The sequence below is a fragment of the Schistocerca cancellata genome, chromosome 2, assembly GCF_023864275.1.
Source record: "Schistocerca cancellata isolate TAMUIC-IGC-003103 chromosome 2, iqSchCanc2.1, whole genome shotgun sequence".
Lineage (NCBI taxonomy): Eukaryota > Metazoa > Arthropoda > Insecta > Orthoptera > Acrididae > Schistocerca > Schistocerca cancellata.
This window is the reverse complement of record NC_064627.1, coordinates 101,666,038-101,691,161: the sequence shown is the minus strand read 5'-3', so window position 1 is coordinate 101,691,161 and position 25,124 is coordinate 101,666,038. Positions and strand designations below refer to the sequence as shown.

General features: G+C 40.8%; 1 protein-coding gene across 1 annotated transcript in view; it reads right to left on the bottom strand.

Moving 5' to 3' along the window:
• Positions 1-25,124, bottom strand: part of LOC126161364 (dynein axonemal heavy chain 7) — a 1,035,864-nt gene that overhangs the window by 703,930 nt on the left and 306,810 nt on the right. Inside the window, exons 11-14 of the mRNA XM_049917134.1 lie at positions 22,525-22,937; positions 20,998-21,151; positions 20,604-20,830; positions 8,065-8,263 (exon numbers count right to left, since the gene is read on the bottom strand). Of these exons, the coding sequence (XP_049773091.1) occupies positions 8,065-8,263; positions 20,604-20,830; positions 20,998-21,151; positions 22,525-22,937 (993 nt within the window). The remainder of the gene's footprint in view (positions 1-8,064; positions 8,264-20,603; positions 20,831-20,997; positions 21,152-22,524; positions 22,938-25,124) is intronic.

Below are 25,124 nucleotides of genomic sequence, written 5' to 3'. Positions count from 1 at the left end.
TTCGCACACAATACCGACTTGTGTGAGTAACTCAAATTTTAAATTGCCACGAGCTAGTTGTTCGCGTGAAGTTTTATCTGACGGAGATTACGAAAGCCTTTGCCATGCCGAAGAAAAATTGATAAAGCATCGGCAATTTCAGATTTTTAATACTGACAAAAGGGGGGTCCATCCGATTGTTTTTATTCGAAGTTTTAGAGGAGTTCTACCCAGAAATTGGTCGGAGTGGCAGAAGATCAGTTTCGTTACTGGGTATATACAAGGTTCGGGGGCGATATGGGCCTCGGATATGACTTCTGTTTGCTCGACCTATGACGATTTTGAGAAAGCGTTTTTAGCAAAGTTCTGGTCAGAAGGAGTACAGGAACGCCTAAGGCAGGAGGTGCTCTACCCAGAGCCTTTCTCCTTTTCAAAAGGAAGCCTTAGGAAGTATTTTGAAAAATATATAAATAAAACTAGATATTGGGACAGACCTATGCCTTTGCCAGACATAATAAACATACTTAAAGCAAGATTACCAACGAGCATCCGGAATCAATTAATTTACGGCAACGATAAAGACCTGGAGTCGTTCCTCACGACGTTAGATCATATAGATATTATAGAAGAGAACAACCAGAAAGCCCGTAACAACAGATTCCAATATCGGGAGATAGAACCTCCGCCAAATGGTAGGCAAGGGAACGCACAGAGATCGATAAATAGTGGAGAAACCCCTCAAAATCTCAATAATAATACCGGCAATAGTCTTGCGAGGGGCTATCCAAGGAACAACAGGAATGGGAAACGATATAATCCCGTATGGGGGAACGAAAGGAATTTCAGACCACAAGCTTGGAACAATAACAGTAATAGAAAGTGGAACCAACCGGGGGGAACAAACTCAAATAACCAACATCAGTGGGGACGGACATCCGCGAATCAACCGGTAATTACCGAAGTGACGGATGAGGTCAACCACCAGGTGAATCAAAATCCAACAAACTTGTAAGGACCCACTCGTGCCCCGGAGGAGCGGTCAACAATAGGTTGAGGGGCAACAGGATATGTATACCCATGCTAACGTATAATGATGGACGATTACTGGCAGATGAATTGACCGAGGACTTAGAACCCCAAGATGAGAATAGGGAACAGGTGGCAGTAGCCGAAGTGCAAGTCATTTTGGAAACTGTATCTATAGTGGCAGTTTTAGACACAGCTGCAACCACAAATGTCATTTCGGAGGCTCTATTCAACAAGATCAGAAATATAAGACGAGTACCAATTTTTCCAGTTCAAAACTGCAAAATAATAGGCGCCATTGGGGCTCGATCGGCGAATGTAAAAGTGCAGTCACTACTTAGTGTAGAAGTAGGAAATGTAGCAATATTAAGCACATTCCTTGTGGTGAAAAATTTGGTCGTAGACTGCATTATCGGAGTCGACAGCCTGCGTCAATACGGATGCAGAATAGATTTTAAAACAGGAAAAATTTGGTTAGATGTAAATAAACGAGAAATTGAATTGGACTTGTTGAAAAAAAAAAGCCTTACCAGAAAATATAATAGTGGGATCAGTGTGCAAGTAATCAGGACTGCACGAAATTCTAAACAGCACGTGAATAATGAGTTCAAAGTCAAAGGAGATTTCGGTCAATTAGTGGATGAGAAGTTAAGTGAATCCGACTGCATCACGGAAGATCAGAAGAAGCAGCTCAAAGAGTTATTATCAGCGTATGAAAACGTGTTTGATGAAAGGCCAGGAGTGATTAAAGGATACATATGCCATCTCTACGTTAAGCCGCACGAAACGTATTGTAGAACTTTCTATCCTGTTCCCTGGAGGTTAAAGGCTCAAGTTCAAAAGGAAATAGATCGCATGTTGAAATGGGGTTTGATCGAACCCTCTACAAGCCCATACTGCTCCCCATTGTTGGTTGTGCCAAAAGCAAATGGAACTGTGAGACTGGTACTCGACGCCAGGGAAATAAATAAAATTATAATTCCAGTGAGGACACACCCGGAAAACATAGACGAACTGATACAACGGTTCCAGGATGTCCAATATTTGACGAGCATCGATTTGCGGAGTTCTTATTGGCAAGTCAAACTGGATGAGGTATCGAGGAAATATACAGCTTTCATTTATGCAGGAAGAAGTTACCAATTTACTGTAGTTCCTTTCGGACTCAACATTAGTGCTGGAATTTTTATAGCAGCGCTAGATTACGCATTAGGCCCAGAACTAAGAAGCAGGATAACAGTGTTTGTTGATGATATGCTTATTGCATCGAAGACCTGGGAAGAGCATATTACTTTACTGAGGCGGGTGTTGGACGTTTTCAAAACCATGGGAATAACTGCTAACCTACAGAAATCACATTTTGCACTAAATAGAATCAAGTTCCTGGGGCATATAATTGACGCAAAGGGAATTTTACCGACCAAGGAGAAGCTAATGGCGATTAGTAAGTTTCCAACACCAAGAAATAGGAGGCAATTAAAAGGGTTTTTGGGTCTTGCATCATTTTTTAGAAGATTTATCACGAATCAGGCCATGAATGCAGCAGCACTGAATAGTTTGCTGAAGAAGGATGTGCCCTGGCTCTGGACATTAGAGTGTCAAGAAGCATTCGAAGAGATAAAGGAGCAATTAGTAAATGCACCGCTTTTGTACCATCCGGACATGCAAGAGGAATTCTATTTGTCAACAGATTCGTCAAATGTGGGTCTTGGAGCGTGCCTTTTCCAAGTACGCAAGATAAATGGACAGCTTAACTTTTGTCCGATTGCGTTTGCTAGTCGTGTTTTGTCCAACTGTGAATGAACGTACACGACGACAGAATTGGAGGCTCTTGCGGTCGTCTGGGGATTTAAAAAAATTCACTATTACTTATATGGGTCGAAGACTATCGTATATTGCGATCAACAATCATTAACGTTTTTACAAACGTGTAAACTGTTACACCCCAGACTGGCTAGATGGACTCTCGCTCTGCAACAATACCAGTTTCAGATCGTACATGTCTCAGGGCAGCAAAACATTATTGCGGACGCTCTATCAAGGTCACCGCAGGGTTTAACCAAAGAGATTGAAGTAAATAATTCCTCAGAATTCCCGATATTGCTGCTGCAGGAAAATCCATATAAGACGTACTACATCAATTTGTGTGTGCATATGGCCCAGTTACAGAAAAAGGATGCTCAATGGGGAAGTGTCATTCAAAGGTTACAACAGCAACCTTCGGATCAGATTGCAAATTATTACAAGCTAGTAAATGGCGTATTATTTTTCCGCTGTGGAAGGCCAAACAAAGTCCGTTGGTGTGTTTGTATACCTGAGGCACAAATAGAGAAACTTGTCTGGTTCACTCATTTGACCTGGGGACATTTCGGTGCGACAAAATGTGCAGACAAGATAAGTGGGTACTGTTATTTCCCCAACATAAAGCGCAGAGTGCACGAGGTCTTAAAGAGGTGCATAATCTGCCAAAAAACAAAGCCGGATTCAAAAGGGACTAAGCACCCATTATGCTCTATAGTAGTACAAGAACCAAAAGGATTAATTTCGTGCGATCTGTATGGACCGTTACCTACTTCAAGAGGTGGTGTTAAATATGTGTTAGCATTTCTGGATGTGTGCACGAAATACGTAAAGCTATACCCGATAAAGACGGCTACAGCAAAAGTAATTGTATTAAGATTAATAAGAGATTATCTTCCACATGTGGGTATACCAAAGGCGATCATAACTGACAATGCTAAAATATTTACGGGACTCCGGTGGAAGCAGACTTTGTCTCAAGTAGGTGTGAAACACGTACTAACATCATTTTACCACCCACAAGGTAATTTGGTGGAGAGGATTTTTAGAGAATTCAATCGATTTATGAGGACGTATTGCCATAATAAGCAAACTGCGTGGGCAAATTATGTGGAAGAGTTTGAGCAAATATACAATAACATGCCACACTCCTCAACTGGATATACACCTCGTGAATTGATGTTCGAAGAGAAGGAGGAAAACTTCTGGACTCACCATATCCCCAAAACTCAGGAAACCGAGATGCCTTGGGAAGAAAAAATAAGACAAGCTATCATAAATATGACGAAAAAGGCTGATCAAAGAAAACAACGATATGACAAATTGATCAAGAGGGTACAGACATACCATGTCGGCGAGAAGGTACTAGTCAAACGACATACCAAATCATCCGTAATAAAGAAAAGTATAAAGAAGTGGGAGTTACTATATACTGGACCATACATTATCCTACAAATTCCGAATCCTGGAGCTTATCTGTTAGCATACCCGGGATCGAACAAAATAAAAGGGTTATTTCCTCATAACGACTTAAAAAAATATAATGAAGATTAGAAGATAGGGAGGAATGGTGTTCCGAGTGACAGAGATGAACGCTCGTAAAAAATATAACAATAAACTGTGTGTGTGTAATGTTAAAAGCCTTTAAATTGAAATAGTTAGTTAGTGACATAGAGTATAGAAATAATGACTAATTAGTACTATTGAGGGTTGTAAAAAAGGATAGTGGAGATAGGCTTCACCTGTGGTTTGGGTGAACATAGAACTTTAGCATTGCTAATGTTATCAAGATGTATAAAAGATCTGACTGACCTTCAAGAAGAATAAAATGTTTCCCTGCAAATGACGCTGAATAATCTAAAGAGGTTCGAGTGAAGATTCGTATATAATCTCATGTGAACGCTTAAATGTGTAAATATGTGAATTGTGGTAGTGAATCGTGAGTGACGGTTAACGCCGCAACGATTATTTCCCGCGCAAAACAGTTGACGTCAGCGCGAGAATTAAAATCGATATAGACGATACAGATATTCTTTGTAAGAGACTCGCACCAAACGCGAGGATAAATTGATTCATGTTGAACTTTAAAAGGAATAGGGGGTATAATTAGAAGCTAAGAGTTTTAATTTTTTATTGAATGATTAAAGAAAGTAGTATTCATAGATTCACTAGTAATTTAATGGTTCGTGTTCATTTGGGAATTTTGTGTGAAAAATCCATTTCCATATATGAGCATGGATGAACGCCGTATGAATCAGAGAGTAAATGAAAGAAGTGAATCCGCATTCTTCAATGCTAATAACTTCTACATTTCAGCACTCAAGTGTAGAAATATATGTATTTAGAATAAAAAGTTTTTTTTTTGAGTATAGCTAAATTATATGACTTATCAAAGAAATATGGATGATGTCTTGAAATAAAATGAACTACACTTTCCATTATTCGATAATTTGAATCCAAAATCTATAGTCAGTTACATGAATCCTTTAAATTACGAAGAACAAATCAGTCACAGAAAATCTGTTAAAACTTTTGGACTTATAAGCACAAGTGGGGAGGCAAAGTCAAAAGGAGTATTCAAACGAGAGTAAATCGGATGATGCTTTTGGCAACATCATTAATTAAGAGTTGAATTCCTTGAAGTACGTCGTAACAAAAAGGATCCATGAAGCCACAAGGATTTTGCTTTCAAAAAGGAGAATCTTGGACGGTGCTACCTAATCAGTTCTCTTACAGGAAGAGTTTCCCTTTTGGTCATTGCTAATCCTTTTGGAATGAATGTTGCATGTGAATTCGAGTATCCCTGTCCCTTCTACTCTTCCCACTGTGGGCCGCGTAGAAGATCAACGACAGAGGGGGCGGCCGCATAGAAGACCGACTACAACTGTGGACGTCGGGGACATGCAAGACCCGGGGGAGTTTAGCACCGCAAGATATATTGTCCTAGAAGCAAGATTGTAAAACGCAAATTCACGTTATTTATTGTAAAACGTTTTTTTTTTTGCTAGAGGCACAAACTACTCTCTCCAAATCATGGTACTAATTAGGCCCTATCTTTCCTTTAGAGATAAATTTCAAAATTATTTTTGTTCTTCTATAGGCTTTCCTATCTTCTATGTACCGTAGGCTGGGGGTCTAAGCTTAAGAGGTTTTCCAAGGTTTCCCTGCTTAAGAAAGTTCCCGAATGGGTAGACCCTGACATACGTTCATGAAAGATCATCTTCCTTGGTTGTGCACAGCAAACATAACACCTAGATGCACGTAAAAGTAATACAGCCGCGGTACCGGTCTCTTCATTTCTTCTGTCTTCAATGTTTCTTTTCTTCGTCTAGTTCAAACACAATATTCTTTTTCAGTCGGAGGACTGACAATCATCACTTCCGGGTTATCCACGCTAATAGATAGCTCGCGAAGTGTGTTCGGTGAATAAAAATTGACCTCACAAACTTCGCTCGCTGCGAGGGGCATTGTAATCTCCCCACGGAAAATTACCCTCTACCACGCAATAATTAATAATGGTCAATCAAATCATCCACATTTATTTACGTATGAAAAGTATCTGAGCAGATTTTCTAGTAATATATGCGCCGACAGCTCGTCGACGCCAAGGTATTTTTCGAGTATGTTTATTCTTTGGAACAACAGAGGTACACAGGTGTATGCTCCATGGTCATTATAGTGATAGAAAGAGAGATAGAAAGAGAGAGAAAGGAACAGCTTCGGAAAGTATCGGTTGGAAGATTTTCGTATTGCAAAAGGAGATTTATTTACTCTTCTTCGCGATAAAGCGAGGCAGGAAAGTTTGTGCTGCTAGCGGGGTAGACAAAGAGAAAGAAGGACTTGTAAAAGTAAATTTCATGAGACTTAAAATCCACGGAAACGGAACATGTACGGAAATGGATTCAATATACAATTTTCCTCAGAAATAAGGTTTGTGACCATTTCATTTTAGAGTGAATGACGAATGCGTTCTCTGTCTGAATTGTTGATGATTGTCTGGGGCCTGTAATTAATTGGGAAGTTTCAGCTGTGACGAAGAGAGCCTGCAATCTCTGAGTTTTATTGAAATCGTCCAAAAAGGCTTCGTCCACATCTGAAATTTTAGATCTGTCGTAAACTGAACGAAGTGTTCAAAACGATCGATTTTTTCCCAACTGAATGCAGCGCTTAATAATAATAACGTATGTGAAGATCTTTTCTAGCAAGCCAGCCGCTGAATATTAAGAAGAAGGGCTCCACCAGAGATTTTAATAGGCTGATTTCATGTAACTTAAGACTTTCAGCAAAATCGATTTAAGTAGTAAGGGCATTCATTAGACAGAGTTGCTGAATTGGTGTTGCCTACGTCAGAGTCCCAATGCCTAGAAATCTAACACCCTGTCTGGTTTTGTGATGGAGGTAGTGGCAGAATCCTGGCTATGTGTGGCCCTAAGTAGCCTTTTAAGAGGGGGGTGGGGGGGGGGGGGGGTATTTAGCATCACTATCAGTGGACATCAATATGGATGCAAATGAGTTAGTAGGAGTCTCACAGCAGAGTAGTGGGGCAAGTCATCATGGACAGCATGCGAAAAGTTTTCTATGGGCAGACCTGCTGAACCAGGTGTTTCCTTGGTGGCAGTGATACGCCAAGCCCGTCGGTCCTTATGCTGACATCACTGAATTCATACTTGGCCTTCGCATTGCATTGAGCTCTTGGTTCTGTGTGTCAGTTGTTCAGTCATTTCCACTGGTCACATTTTGTTCTTTTCTCTGTGCTTGTGTCTATCCAGTGTTTAGCCTCTCTGCTCCTAAGTAGACAGACTTGCATGTCAAGTTCGTTTTCCTGTTCCGGGATCCAGCTATCCAGCTTCCTCAGTCAACCCTCCAGCAACTAGATTTGTTACATTTGTGCCAAAATGTCAGTTTCACAGCATTGTCATGTCAGTAGAGATATAAAAGCTTTTGTATTCATAACAATGTAAATACAAATATGGGGTGTCATACAGCCTTTGTTTTTGTTAGTAGATAATTTTTGCTTCAGTTTTCAAATATGTAAACTCAGGATTAGGATGCAACTGTAATTTACTTTTATATACTGTAACAAATCTGAAGACGAGCAACAGTATTTTCCAGGAATAAGGATCATTACTGACAAGTATGTTCAGTTTTGAAAAATAAAAAAATTGGATGAACTCAAAAAATTTCATATTTATCAGTGTAGCCTACGAAAGAGTGTTCCAAAATAATGAGAAAATAATAGAACACTTCACATTTACAAACCGTGTGAACACTTTTCTTCATGTCCCCCTCAAGTTCCAACAGCCACTTCTCAACTTGTCCACGTGCTAGAGATGTGGAAATTACATCAACAAGGGCTACCTCCTCCCCTTCACTTGATTTCATAGAAGTTACATCCAATTCTTCTGTAAAGTGCAGTTTTGCTATTCCTTCAAAACACTTCTTCAGATGAACTTGGACTCTGTTACAACAGACATGAAAATAGACTCTTAAGTTACTGAGCAGATTATATTAATGTTATGCTACCAGTTGATGCTTATAAATATGATATATATATTTCTTTCTAAATTAGTGCAGAGTCTAAGTGGAAATACAAATGGGTATTATATTTTCTCCTCTGATTTACCTTATAAACTGTATGTTTCATGCAGGAACATTCCATAATGCCATGAAATCCACAATTGTTCTTCCAATTTATAAAAAGGGGCATAAAAACAGTTACAAATCAATATCCCTGATTTCCATAATATCTAAGGTCACAGAATGCTTCATGAAAGAGCAACTATGGAACTACTACGACAAAAATTTCTTCTCTGTATGGCTTGCGGCCTGGTCTATCCAACACTGAATATATACCAGGTGTACCAGTATGAAATGAGCGTCTTTTTTTTTTTTTGTGTGTGTGTGTGTGAAAATGAAACACTAATTTTGAATTGAAAAGTAAAAAAATTTTATTCAAAGTACTGACCATTGCTATCTACACATTCTGACCACCTTTCTGGAAATTTGTGGACACCACGCCAACAGAAATGTTCGTCTTTTGAAGCAAACAAATCAGACACCCAATTTCCGATTTCTTCATAGGAATTGAAGTGTTCCTCAGCCAATGCATGTCCCATTAATGAAAACAAATGGCAGTCGGAAGGGGCCAAGTCTGGTGAATACAGCGGGTGGGGTAGCAGCTCCCAGCCAAGTGTTTTGATTGTATCCTGAACCAGTTTTGCTTTATGTGCAGGTGCATTGTCATGTAAAAAAAATAATTTTGCCATGTCTTCTGGCGCATTATTGTCTTTTTTCGATCACTGCATAGTTCAGATGGATAATTTGTTGTCTGTAGCGATAAGTATCCACAGTTTCACCGAGTTTTAGAAGCTCATGATACACCACACCTTTCTGATCCCACCAAACACAAAGCATTGTCTTCTTGCCGAATCGATCTGGTTTTGCAGTCGATGTTGATGGTTGTCCCAGATTAAACCATGATTTTTCCCATTTAGGATTCTTAAAATAAATCCATTTTTCATCGCCAGTAACAATTCGATGCAAAATTGATTTTCTTTCATGTCTCTGAAGCAAAATTTGACAAATGGTTTTTCAGTTTTCCATCTGTCTTTCATTCAATTCATGCGGCACCCATTTTCCACACTTTTGGATCTTTCCCATAGCTTTCAAACGGTCAGAAATTGTTTGTTGTGCAACATTTAACATTGCTGCCATTTGCTTCTGACTCAAAGTATCATCTACATCCAATATTGCTTGCAATTCGGCGTCTTTGAACTTTTTTGGTGGTCTTCCACGTTCTTCATTTCTTACATCAAAATTATTATTTCTGAACCATTGAAACCATCTTTTGCATGTTGCTTTTGATAGAGCATGATCACCATATGCCTCGACAAGCATTTGATGCGACTCTGCAGCACGTTTTTTCAAATGAAAACAAAAAATTAATGCTTTTCGCAAATCATCACTTTCTGGTACAAAATTCGACATTGTTAACACGATGAAAACAAATGTTGTTATTTGTTCCATGACTTGATGTATAATAAATATCTTTGACAGATGTCATACCAACCAAACAAAAAAAAGCTAAGGCTCATTCACAATAAATGTTCCCTATTGACACATTTGTATCTTAATGCTCATTTCATACCGGTACACGTGGTAAAATTTATCATTACAGATGTTCTGCAATGTTTTGTGTTACAGGGTTTCTGCAATGCTTTGACAGCTATTTATTTGCCTGTACTACGCTCCCTGATCTGAGCAAAGCATTTGACACTGTATCACTTCATATCCTAATATACAGATTCAAAAAAATATGAAATGAAGTATAATGAACTATCATTAACCAAATCATATCTCTAAATAGAAAACAAGTTTTTACGATGAATAACTGAAGCTCAAATGTCCTACATGATATTTTTTATGCCCGGCCAATACACAGGCCTGTGGGACCAAACTTTACTGCAAGAGGTCCTCAAATGACTGACATGCAGAAGCCACAGTACATTACAGTGTAAGGAAGTGGGAACCACAACCTGGGGAGTGGTGTCCTCTGTTATCTAACAAAATAACCCTTTAAAACAGAGAAAGGCAATGCTGAAGGGAGAAGTAATTATGTGAGGGATCTGAGGCACGGCAGAGGGCTTTTCTGGCCAACTGTGCTACACAAGAGAGCGGACCCAACTAGGTACAGTATCCACAGTGATGGCTGATGCTATTGTGGCACTAGTGATGAGAAAACCATCAACCGATTCTGGATCACAATATATAAATAGAAACAAAGCAACTTATCCTGATTGAACACTGGGTCTAGCCCTGATGAGAAGGCGAGATAAGGCATTGATGTTGGCGTGTTGTGTCGTCAGCCAGCAATGGATCTGATGATGACAACAGGGGAGGCGGAAACCCAACGCTACAATGATGTGCTGCCTTGTCCAGCACAGAAAGCCAAATGGTTGAAAAGAGTAACATATCCATGCACATATTTGTGCACCAACACTGTGCTGAGAGTCATCTGAAGCCAACACAAGATGCTGACCCAGCTGAAAAGTGACATACTGAAGCTTAGATTTAAGCAAAGTGAATGCTCAGTCACAAGCTGGGGACCAGAAAAAAAAGGGCACATTATTATGCAAAAGCACATGCAAAGGCTGAGCAACAGTGGTTGCATCAGGTAAAAAGCGTATGGTAGTACACAACTGTACCTAGAACACCCACAGTTCCTAAACAGATTTTGCCCACAGTAAGGCCACAATTGAGTCAACATGGTGACGTAACAGATTGCCCCCGTCTCAGAAATCTCAAAATATAGATAATCAATTGACACATGAAAAAATTAAGATTTGGTGAGATTGCACTTGAGACACGCAGACCTGCAAAATAGAAAACGATGACTGGAGCTTTATAAGGTGGTCTTACGTGAAAGAGCCCAAAATGATGATATCATCAAAGTAATTGATGCAGCCTGGCATAGAGTCTGCCAGATGTTCTAAAAAAAGCTGAAAAATTGCAAGTGCTCTAGTGACGCCAAAAGGCAAGTGTTGATATTGGTATAGGCTGAAAGGTGTATCCACAATGAGAAGGTGCTTAGTGACCTCATCCAAGGGGGAGCTGGAGATATGCTTTCAACAAATCTATCTCATAAAAGTAGTGGCCGCCTGACAACTTAGTGAACAACCTGTTAGGACTGTGCTTCAATCTTGAAAAAATTGCCAGAGAGACAAATCTTACCCATCAGCTTCTTAATGATGATCAGTGGGTGTAGCCCATTCACTTCAAGAAACATGCCGAATGACTATGAGCAATGTCAAATGGTCTAATTTGGCCTTGACAGAATTGTGCACGTTGACTCTTTCGTGTAACGTGTGCCTAAAACTGGTAGAATACGCAATCCAGGGGTAAACATAGACGAAAACTCAGTGCAGAGGGACTCCAGTTTCTGATACGGACCTTGATCTGACATTAAATTTACCTAATTGGCAATGGAGAAACTGAAACGTTAAACGCATTTAAACCAAACAGGTCTGTGGTATGGAAATGATCGGCAACATGGAAGATGAGAAGGAGAACAACAGATTTGTAACAGACAGGAGCAGGGAACCGATCTGGATTGGATTCTGACTAAACACATGTAAGTCAATAACAATTTGTTTAGGGAATCAGTAATTGTAGAGATGCTGTTTATGTCCATCAGACTTCTGTGTCCACCACATCTGAAGAGGAGCTACACAGTGATTCAATGTGGCTTTTCTTTTGACACCTGTTGGAAACAACCTAATGCTTAGGGCATGCTGAATACTCACGTTGCACAAAGCAATACAGGCAAGACAGAATGGGGCACGTGGCTGCTGTTGTGATGCAGCTTGTTGCTACTGTGGTTGTAATCAACACTGCCCTATGTGATGCTAAGACAAAGGTTTTACTACTGCAGTGGCTTCCCTATCATCTGAACACTTGCAGCGCATGCCTAACAGGGTTTCACAGAACAACTTCCGATATCTGCCCCCCCCCCTCCCCCCCCCCCCCCCCCCCCATACACACACACACTTGGCAATCTGATCACCTGTGGCCCGTGACACTTCAAAGAACTGCACTATACTGAGCACATCCATATGCATCAGATTCTCATACTGAAGTGCTTTTTTGTGGACTTCCCTATCTGTGGCCAGATGAATAAGAACATCATGCACCATGTGATTAGCACAGGATTCGTGATGGCTACTAGTGACAGATTTACAATGATGGCTCAACCCATGTAATTCAGCAGCCCAGGCAGTGTAAGAGTGATTTGACATCTCTGACAATCGTAAAATTCTGCATGCATCACAGTGCCATGCATCCTCTCACAGTAATAGGTTGAGAGAAGGTTGAACATTTCATCACATGATAAGCTGGCTGGTTCTTCCAAAATTGGCACAGCTGATACATGTGTGGCGAAAGCAACGAAAGAAAGAAAACCCTATCCAGGTTTGCATCGCCTGTCCAAAAAACCTGGAAATGTTGGCATAACTGTGTCCTGTAGGAGTCCCAGTTTTCAGCTGATTCATCATATGCCGGAAAGGGCAACAGTTGCACTGACAGGAGGGTACCCTACTGCGAATACACTGATGCCACTTCGTTTACAGCGATGGAAAGAGCCAGCTGCTGTTCCATGAAAGCTTGCTGCTGTGCAATGAGATGTTGGAGTAATTCTTCCTTTGAGATGTTTGGCAGGTGATTTAGCACTGACACTAACATTCAGGGAAAACATAGCCCCCACTCGTCGCCACGTTTGTCATGGCGAGAATAAACAATTTATGGAATGTAGTACTTCATAGAGAAACACATAAGATACAATGAAGTACAGGTTGTGCATAGCATGGAACACATTGACTGAAAACAGTAATACAGTCTCCAGAATGGGCTGAGCAATTAGTTGTGATTGCTTATAAATACTGTTTCTTAGTGGTTCACCAGAGTGTGCCAGGGATGGACCCAGGTGGCCTCTATAAGCTGGCCTTTGAACTGAGAATGGATGATCTCTCAAATTCTGCATGTCATGAGTGAAGATACATCAGCTTTATTGCTGGTACCTCAAGTGCCATTTCTAGACTATGTGATGAAACTAAGTTCTGTGTAATATTGGATTGTCTTGACAAACCACATAACCCTCATCCTAAATTCTACTTGACTGAAATTACTGTGCAGAGCATACCTGTTGAATTTAGTCATAGTAATTAAGTTATGAGACAGACAATATTCTCATTTTATGAAGTCATTTAAATGTAAACTGCCCTCATGCTAGAAATTACAGCTTAAAAACTTATTTGAACATATAAACACTGCTTCTACACTATTACAGGTTTCACTGATATAGTTTATGTCTCCATATATCAGTCACTGACAGATTTTCTGTAAACAGGGCCACTCACTGCACTTGTTAAGTGTTTTGTAGTTACTTTTGGTAGATCATAATAATAATTTTCTCTTAACTGCTACTTCGAAGAGAGTAGTACCTGTAATATGAAGTCTCCTTTAAAGATCTTGCTTTATTTGCCTGTTGAAACATCCTGTAAACTTAAAATGTTGAAATGTTTATTCAGCTGGTGTCTCCTGATTCTGGACAGACATCTCTTAGGGAATTTGGCACCAGCACATTTTTCAAAAGTGAATTGCACATAACATGGATTTCACTTTTTCATTCGGTTTTCCATTTCTGTGAAGCCTTAGTTTCTCCTTACTCTACTTCCATTGGACTTCCTTCTCTAAGTGCAGCACATTTGATATATGAATATGGTGTGGATAGTCCTAGGTGGGACATCAGTAATTTAAGGAGTAAAGGTAACAACTCATCATACAGATGAAGCACTGAGTCGTCAATGGGCACATAAGCATGACTGAGAATGTTTCTAGCTTTCCAGCTTCAGTTGCATTGAACACACATACACATTTATGGCTACACTGTCCTGGCTGATGATATTGTGCCCGCACCGATGCTCGACTGGGGTGAGGAGGGGTTGTGTCAGGTGAAGTGGGCAACAGGAAAAAGAAGGCTGGTGTGTGGATGGTGAGGTGTGGGTAAAGGAGGGGGACGAGGGGGGGGGGGGGGGGGGGGGTGAATGGCAGAACGAGAAAGGCAGGTTGGGGAATGACAGCTGAGACAGAGTCACAGTCATACAGGATAGGAATATAGCACTGCTGATCTTCTAGCCACAGGCAGGGGATTTGCATGCAGCCTGCTTAGCTGGGTGGTAACATTCTTGTCTCCCACACAAGCTGGCCCGAGTTCGATTCCTGGCTGGGTTGGAGACTTTCTCCACTCATGGACTGGGTGTTGTGTTGTCCTCATCATCATTTCATCCTCATCACTGGCAGGCAAGTTTTCCAATGTGGCGTCGACTGAAATAAGACTTGCACTTGGCAGCCAAACTTCCCCAGACGGGGTCTCCTGGCCAACAATGCCATCCGCTCATTGCATTTTTTTGCACACAGGACACAGTAGCGTGGATGAGTCGATTGGGATGGGAGCCTGTGGAGAAGATGGTGTGAGTTAGGGTTGTTAGGGATATGGAGTAGGAGTGGTGATGAGTATGGGGCTACTGGAGACTGAGGCCAGGAGGTTTACAGGATCGAAGGTTTATTGCAGGCTGATGTTGAGGAGGGGGTACAATCTAATTGGTGTTGGATGTTGTAAAGCTGCAATTTAAATTCAGCAGGTTACACTCAGTGGGTGTTCTGGCACTGGGTGGTCAACACTGCTCTTGGGCACAACTTGACAGTGGCCATGCAGTTGCGTGGATAGCTGGTTGGCAGTTATGCTGACCAAGTCTGTGCAGAAATTATAGCAGAAGTAGTATATGATGTAAATGCGTTCAGAAGTTGCCCTGTTTCTGATGAGGTACAATAAGCCCGTAATGGGACTGTAGTAACATGTGGAGGTTAAAACACCTGGGTCTTCCACAGGGGTATGATCCATGTGGCTATGGATTGGTAGCAGGTACAGCATAAGGATGGATTAATATAGTGCATAGACTGGATCAGTGGTGGAATACCACTTTGGGAATGGGTTGGAAGGATGGTGTGTGGGATGTTCTTCATTGCCAGGCACAATGGTAAGTAATCAAAGTTTTGACAAAAGGTTATGGTTCAGATGATCCAGTCTAGATTGGTACTGAGTCCTGAAGGCTTTCAGCTGATTCCTAGGGATGGGCAGAGGATTAGTGGCCTGTGGGGATATGGCACAGGAAATTGTTTTCAGTGATGGTTTGTGTATCAGATCTTCAGCATTCCAGGCAAGGGACTCCTCATCATTGCACCTGTACGTCCCAAGGGTGGGCAGATTGTATGGGAGAGCGTTTCAAATGAATGTCAACTATTAAAATGAAAGTACTGTTGCTGGTTATGGACCAAGGTTTGGATGGAGGTGGAGATGGAAGGAGGACTAGGTGAAACAGATGGGAGAGAAGGATAGAGTCTTGGCCCAGATCATGAAGATACCACCAATGAAACTGAGCCAGAGAGGGTTGTTGGGTAGCTAGGAACACTACCTCCAGGCAGCACACAAACAGGTGCACATGGAAGGGTGCAGTGCAGGTGCCTGTGGCCATGCTGAGGATTTTTATGAACATACACTATGTGGTCAAAAGTATCCAGACACCTAGCTGAAAATGACTTACATGTTCGTGACACCCTCTATCGGTAATGCTGGAATTCAATATGGGAGTGGCCCACCCTTGGCCTTGATGACAGCTTTCACTCTCACAGGCATACGTTCAATCAGGTGCTGGAAGGATTCTTGGGGAATGGCAGCCCATTCTTCATGGAGTGCTGTACCGAGAGGGGGGGGGGGGTATTAATGTCGGTTGGTGAGGCCCAGGATGACGTTGGCATTCCAAAACATCGCAAAGGTGTTCTATAGGATTCAGGTCAGGACTCTGTGCAGGCCCGTCCAATACAGGTATGTTATTGTCATGTAATCACTCCGCCACAGCCCGTGCATTATGAACAGGTGGTCGATCATGTTGAAAGATGCAATCGCCATCCCTGAATTTCCCGTCAACAGTAGGAAGCAAGAAGGAGCTTAAGACATCAATGTAGGCCTGTGCTGTGATAGTGCCACACAAAACAACAAGGGGTGCAAGCCCTGTCCATGAAAAACAGATCACAAGATAACACCACCACCTCCAAATTTTGACACACGCTGGTAGATGATGTTCACCGGCCATTCGCCATACACTGGATCACCACATTGAGTACCATGATTCGTGACTCCACACAACATTTTTCCACAGTTCAATCATCCAATGTTTATGCTTCTTACACCAAGTGAGGCATCATTTGGCTTTTACCAGCATGATGTGTGACTTATGAGCAGCTGCTCAAACATGAAATCCAAGTTTTCTCACCTCACACCTAACTATCATAGTACTTGCAGTGGATCCTGATGCAGTTTGGAATTCCTGTGTCATGGTCTGGGCAGATGTCTGCCTATTACACATTACGACCCTCTTCAACTGTCGGCGGTCTCTGTCGGTCAACTGACGAGGTCGGCCTATGCTCTTTTGTTCTGTACATGTCCCTTCACATTTCTGCTTCATTATCACATTATAAACAGTGGACCTAGGGATGTTTAGGACTGTGGAAATCTTGTGCACTGATGTCTGAGACAAGCGACACCCAATCAACTGACCAAGTTTGAAGTCCATGAGTTCCATGGAGCACCCTATTCTGCTGTCTCACGATGTCTAATAACTACTGAGTTTGCTGATATGGAGTACCTGGCAGTAAGTGGCAGCACAATGCACCTAATATGAAAGACATATGTTTTTGGGGTGTCCGGATCTTTTGAACACATAGTATATTACTCTCAAACGAGAAATATTTATGTGTAAGAATACAATTTGTCAGTAGTAGATCTGAAGTTGGTATGAAGCTGAGAGAGGTAGTGTTACGTAGTGGTAATGCCATGGGCATGGGGGTGTTGGTATACAGGAAGACTATGTCAACAGTGATGACTAGGGGTTCAGATGGCATTGGTGTGGGGATGGCTGGGAATCCATGAAGCAAGTTTCTTGTAGCTACGGTATGAGAAGCTGAGTTGTGGACTACTGGATGGAGGTGTTGACCAAGAAAAGCCTAATTATTTCTTTGAGAGTACAGTAACCAGCTGTAATTTTCTGTCCTTGACTGTTAAGGTTATGGGTTTTGGGAAGCATGTTGACAAAGAATGTGGAAGGATGGGATAGTTGGGTTGATGAAGAAGACCGATTTTGGAAAGAGTTTCAGGTGTGGGCCTATAGATTTGAGAAGAGATTGGAGGTTATGCTGGACTTTCAGGATGAGATCACTATGATATCAGTTGCAAGTGGAGTAGTAAGGCAGTGGGCAATTACTTTCTACCAGGTAACCATTGCAGTTCATCACAACAGTGGTGATGCCTTTGTGTGCAGGGAGGATGACTATATCAAGGCCTATCTCATGATTGTGAATGGTTGTTGAGAGGTTAGTGTTCATTGGAAGGGAGCTAAGAATAGAGAGTGTGGACAAGTTGAAGGTAAGAAATTCATGGAAGGTAATCAGTGATTGGTTAGGTGGGGCTCAGGGAGGGTCATGGTTGGATGAAAACATGAACTGGGAGGGCCAAGATCAGTTTAGGGGTTTGGTTAGCTTTGGTTATAGAGGTTGGGAGGCAATATAGAGTTTCCCATTGTGCCTATCAGGAGGAGGGCCAGTCTATGACAATTCCAGCATGGTTGAAACTTCCTGACAGAGACAAGGCAACTTGCGAAAGTAGCGCTGTAAATATTGACCAACATCAATCTGAATGGATGGCTACGGTCAAACTGTGGTCAAGACCAAAGCTGATCACCCAATGGCAGATCACAATGCTGTGTGTAATGTGCTTGATTTCAGTGGGTGCTTGACAACTCATGCCATCTAGATCCTTAACTCCAGCACCACCTACTCTGAATTATGTTGATGGGAGCCATCCTAGCAATGCATTCTTCAATCTTGTAATCATCCTGGCCTTGATCTCCAATAGTCTCTGCCCCGCACCCACTTCCACTTCCACCAGCCCCAGCATCCGAATGTCACTCATTCTGAACTTACTCCCTCTTCTCTACAGTCACCCTCTTCCTCAGTTCTATATCCCCTTCCCAATCCACTTCTCCATATCACTCTTTTCTGTGCACAAGTCACCATGTCACACAAGCCCAATGGTGTCACATTCCTATCCCACACACCTGTTCTTCTGTCCCAGGCATCTTTTACCAACCATCCCTCCTTCAACAGTACTCCCCCCCCACCCCCCCATGCACACACACACACACACACACACACACACACCACTTCCTTTCTCCTCTTAACCATTCCATATGACATAACTGTCACCCACTACAGTCAGTCAGGACAGAGTAGCAATACAAGTGCATGTGTACGTATATAAATGTGTTTGGTTATAATAGAAGGAAACATTCCACGAAGGAAAAATATATCTAAAAACAAAGATGATGTGACTTACCAAATGAAAGTGCTGGCAGGTCGACAGACACACAAACGAACACAAACATACACACAAAATTCAAGCTTTCGCAACAAACTGTTGCCTCATCAGGAAAGAGGGAAGGAGAGGGAAAGACGAAAGGATGTGGGTTTTACAGATAAAAAGAATTTTCTTTATGTGTAGGTAACAATTTCTTTGTGTGAGCACTGTTGATATTTCAGTGGGTCAACATCACTTTGTGATACTTCAGTGTCATCATAATCAACCAATACAGTTACCAACCAATACTAGGAATACTTTTGCACAATTCCATACAGCCTAAAGTTGCAATACAGCAACAGAATTATTTTCGTAATACATTTCATCCAATGCACTAGTAAAATTCTACTTAGCTATGAGCAATGGGTCACTGCACTTTTCTAATGGCACCATCTAGAGCTCCATCTTCAACAATATCAACATATGAGTGGGTTCAAACAAGAGAGAACGATTTGTGTTAGGGGAATGAGTTCATCACAAGCTGCCATTTCAGCTGCTTCAGGGCATGTTCCTGTGACTTTTATGAGTATGTGAAGCAGTGGATAGAACAAGGGACGTATACTAAGGGTATCCAGAGAGTAACAGACATTTTGAAATAAATAACAATACGAAAAAGACAAATTTTATTAAATACAATTTAAAGGTACCTCCTAAGCTATTTTTCTACATAATCACCATTCAAATTGAGCCACTTACCATATCATGGCATATGTTTTTCAATACCAGCTCTGTAGAAATCTCCCACCTGCAATTGCAATCACTGGCTTATACCAGCATGCAGTTCAGTGTCAGTATCAAAGCAGTGTGTAGTGAGCCATGTCCTCATTGTGGAAAAAGTTGGTAGCTGCTCAGTGCCAAATCTGTGCTTTATGGTGGATGACAAAATGCCTCACATAGGAAGTCTCAGGTGCAACTGGCTATTTGTGGACATGCGTTGTAGTGAGAAAACAAAACTTTTATGCTAAGTTTTCCCTGGTGCTTATTTTGTATCACCTGCCTTAACTTTGACAGTGTCTGACAATACCTGCCTCAGTTAATTGTTGAGCCATGCTCAAGGAAATCAACAAGAATCACTCCCCTTAGAGTCACAAAATACAGTACTCAAGATCTTTCTCACTGACAGCATTTGCAAAGGCTTCCTTGTTTCTTGGGAGAATGTGTGTGCCCCAGTTTTATGTAGCAAACTCTGTGAAATTTGGAGAAAATGTTGTAAACTTTCTGTAATCACGAAGTGATGATTTTCACAAACTTTGTCATTGATTTTCATCACTAGTTCATCAGTCACAAGGCTATGCCTACCACTGGCATGACCATTTTTACAATTAATGCCCCACTCAGCTTTCATTCATTAGTCCTTTTCTGTACACATCACAAAGATCACAATAAATTTCAATTGGTTTGCAATTATTTCCTAGCAAAAACCTAATCACAGAAGGCACTTCACATGTTGCAGGATTTTCAATGGCAGTGCACATTTGAACACATCACAGAAAGCAAAGTAGTAGAAACACAGATCACACGGTACTACTGCTGGATTCGTACAGAGTGTAGGAATGTTATGGCCCCAACATGGCAGCTGTAACCTCTTCATTGCTGTGACAGACTGAAATGTCTGTTACTTTCTGGATAGCCCTTTTCCGTACACAGTGACCACAGCACAGAATAAATACCATCTTGACTGCTTAATTATAATGAACCCGACAGCTTTGACACAAGTGATGCACCTCCTGTATTCACACAAATCTTTTTAGAAGTAAAAATGTATATAATTGCTTACCTTGTTGGGTCCTTTGTTTCTGACAGAATTTCAAGCAGTTCATCATTTGACAAGAAAAAGAATCTTGGGAAGTATATTCTTTTCTTATCCAAGTAGTCATTTAGTCCACGCTGTATCATCTCCAGTAAAGAATTGCATTTCTTTAAGCGTTCTAACATTTTATCAATTTCAATAACAGCCAACACTTTTGTATCAAGCAAAACTGTTTTCATTATATCACGCCATATCTACAAAACAAAACAGTACAAAGTTTATTTAGACTCTTTCGAATACCTCTGTAGCATTGATGCATGCAAACACACACACACACACACACACACACACACACACACACACACACACACACACACACACACACACCAAAGAATCTGAAATAGCGATTTTCGTTATCCACCTTATCAACAGCACTGAATTTTCTTCCTTCTTCAGGCATCTGGCTTTGAATATCTGGTGAAGAGAAAATAGGCTCCAAATATAGCCATGTGCACTGAACTCTAAGCCAGTCATCTAATATTTCCTGCAACAATATCAGTTTTCCTTCCCACTGTCTGCAAGAAAAGTAAGTGCATTTCAGTACTTCACAGCTGAAAGTCACCTAGAGCAGCACATATAGTCTACAGAAAGAGGATTCTAATGTACTGAGAGTTTCAGAGTACTAGTGAATTTAAAGATTTTGTTTTTTATGTAAAATCAAAACAATAATTTTTGACTGAATTGCATCTGCATACAGGGAAAGGTGGCTCACAAATATGAAAACTGATTAACTGATGAGGAATCACTTGGTTTCATGTCAGCAATGAACATGCCTGCAAATCTTTCATTTTTTCTCTGCATTCACATCATAGACGATATAACAGCAGCACACCTATCAAAATGATTGCAGTATGCAACTGATGTTATTTCCTAAGATATGTCAATAACTGTGGTAAACCAATAACTTTTTCACACTATGTGATGAAAGTTACAGCATGATGTGTATAAAGTTAACTCTACTGAGAGCACCTAATTACATTGCAGTAAGAGCTCACAAAACTTAAGGGCATTTTAGTCATATGTAAAGGCTGTCACTGGCACAATAGTTTGTGGCTAAGCCATGTTTCCGCAATATCCTATTTTCCAGGAGTGCTAGTTCTGCAAGGTTCGCAGGAGAGCTTCTGTGAAATTTGGAAGGTAGGAGATGATGTACTGGTGGAACTAAAGCTGTGAGGACAGGGCGTGAGTCATGCTTGGGTTGCTCAGATGGTAGAGCATTTTCCCGCAGAAGGCAAAGGTTCTGAGTTCAAGTCTCAGTCTGGCACACAGTTTTAATCAGCCAGGAAGTTTCACATCAGCACACACTCCACAGCAGAGTAAAAATCTCATTCTAGAGTACTCAAAATACTTGAAATCAATTAACATATGAGACAGACTGATAGCTTTATTTTAAATGACCACACACAACTTCCTCTTTTTAACCCCATTAAGTAAATGTTAAATTACAAAAACAGATTTAATATCATGTTTCATTTTTGTTAAATGTAATGGTTTCCACATACTATAAAGAAGTATTACTTCTTTTTTAAATGTCTGTATCTGATCTGAATCCATAACATCTGATCAACAGTTGCAGCATTCAGTTGTCATCTGACACTGGATTAAGAAGCAGAAGCTGGTTTGTAATCAAATAAAAATATTTGCAGAATATCAGGAAAGTGCTTTTTTTCAGTATCATTACCATGTTCTGCAAGTAAATATAAGGCAATACTGTTAGAGTTTCATATGTATCATGCTTATCATAAAAAAAATACTGTAACAGGAAAATGTACGTAAAAATGAATACCAGTGGGCACAATGATGTCACAGTCCATGTTTAAGCAATAGAGGGAAAAGGTATTATATGTAATTTGCTTAATACTCACAGTGTACTTTCTAACAAACTTACAGTATTTCAGCTTCAAAAGGCTTAATGTATGGTGAGCTCTTCATAGTCTGTGTTTTAACAATATGATCATCCAGCAAAACTTGAATGTCATCAACTGCTGATAAAATGTGAGTGCCACTGTCACGATATGGAATCGCTGCAAACTCCATATCGGCCCATTCTTTCTTCATCTTCTCCAGAGCTCTCTCCAAATTGTTTTCTTTTGTTGCAGACTCACTTATAGCTTCAAATCGTGGGATAAAATCTTCTAGGCCAAAATCTATAACTTTGGATAATGAGAGTTCGAAATCTGGTTTTATGGGAAAGCCAACTATCTCTGACACTTTTTCCCAGTGACGTTCCTTCATGCCAGGATTTCCAAGAGTCTGTATAATTGGCATGTTTTCACGAAACTTTTCTATTTGAACACGTACCTAGAAAAAAAAAGAAAGTCCATAAATTAAACAGGTAACAGGTAATCTATATTCAAATATACTTTGCCTAATTGAAAAGTAAAAACTGAGGAATACATTTTGACAACAGAGTGAACTATATTCAGATATGTCCCTCACAAACACTGACAAAAAATAAAGAATGTGTGACATTGCTGCAGATGTTATTACAAAACTAAGTCAAATTTACAAAGAACTTGGAAGTATGAACCAATATTTCAACATGACACTGTACATGCTCTGGCCTACATGCATAGACTGATTCCATTGACAGGGGTGTCATAAATTTGCTGTATCCTCTCCTGAGGAAAGCTGGCCAATGACTGTCTCAACTGGTCATCATTATCATGGATACTGGTTCTGGGATGAACTGACATCTGAGATGGTCCCACACGGATTCTGTTAGGGATAGATCTTGAAACCTTGTTGGCCATGGGATTATCTTGACATCACACGTACAGTTCACAGGCACACATGCAATGTGTGTACAAGTACTGCCCCATTAAAAATGATACCACAATACTGCCGCAGGACAGGAGGATGAAAGATGTGTGTGATATACCACTTTGCCATCAGAGACCCCTTAACCACTACCTGCTGTGACCTGAGGCCATACCCAATGTCTCCCCATACCATTATGCCAGGAATAACACCTCTGTGCCTCATCACAACATTGTTATAATGGAACCTCTCCTCAAGGTGCTACCAAACTAATTGACAATGATCATCCAGGATAATGCAGAACTGCTGTTAATCACTGAACACAATCAGGCACCATTCAACAGCATTCCATGCTTCCTGGTTATGGTACAATTGCAAATACAGCCATTTCTGTTGCGTTAACAACAGCATAAACACAGGACAGTAATTTCATAGTCTGAGTGTGGCTAGTCTGTGAACTATGGTGTGGAATGAGACATGAAGATGCAGGGAGTCCGTAACTTGTTCTCAGGCGGTAGGTACAGATGTGAAGGGGTTATAATGTGCTTAGTGCACAATACAGTGATTCTTCCTTGTGGTGGACCAGTACCTTGACGATGCGTATGCCAGCCCTCATTTTTCAATGCAGTCCAACATCGAGCCTCTGTCACAACTGAATGCCTCACAAATCTGTATATTGCACTATCTAAAAATGCAGCCAAATGGAGAACCACAATGGTGTCCCTGTCAGACGCTGATGGCACTATTTCACACAATTACACAGTATCTCTGTGTCCTTCATAGTGGTTGCTCAACATCTAATGCTACTCTAGCCCCTTATATACCTAATGGACTCTGGTGGCCATTATACCTTCCACAGAAAATTGTAACTCTTAATCATTTACATTCCCACATTTGAGTGTATATGTACAAAGTTACATTGACAGCTGACCATGTCTTCTGGGTGCTTAATTTTTTTTGACAGGCAGTATTTTGCAATGAATACTTATATAAAACATTACATAGTCTTCAGAAATGGATACTATATTAGAAGTTCTTGGAAATTTTTCAACTACCGTATTTACTCGAATCTAAACCGCACTCAAATCTAAGCCGCACTTGAAAAATGAGACTCGAAATCAAGGGAAAAAAATTTTCCCGAATCTAAGCCACACCTGAAATTTCAGACTCAAAATTCAAGGGAGAGAAAAGTATTAGGCCGCACTTCCAAATCGAAACAAAGTTGGTCCATTGTAATATGAGACACAATTTAGGTCGAATGAATGACGATACAGGTACAGTAGTTTGGTTCGAGTCGTAAGCTTAGCAGTTAAGCTTTACCAGGTAGCCATTGCTATGCGTCAAGCCCATATTTATACAGGTACCCTTCCTTTTTAACGTGCTTCGTCTGGTTTGAATCGAATGCTTATTTTTCTTTGATCTGATAAGTGCTGTTCTCTTTGTTATAGGTGTTTACGTCACTCTAAGCTGAAACTGCGTAATTGTACTATGTCATGCATTGTTTGTCGCATTCTGATAATGTGTGTTTACGACCTGTTGCCGCTCACGGCATGGCTTGCTTTTGTGTGCGCTACCGCCGCTTACGATAAAAAAAAAAGAGGAATTGTCTCATTAGCAAAACAATGGCAAGAGACTGCTATTTCTTGTTACTTACACTGCTGCTTTCTTTGATAATGATCAACAAGAACCAAATAATAGACTGCATATGATAGAAGATGTTTAGCAAAA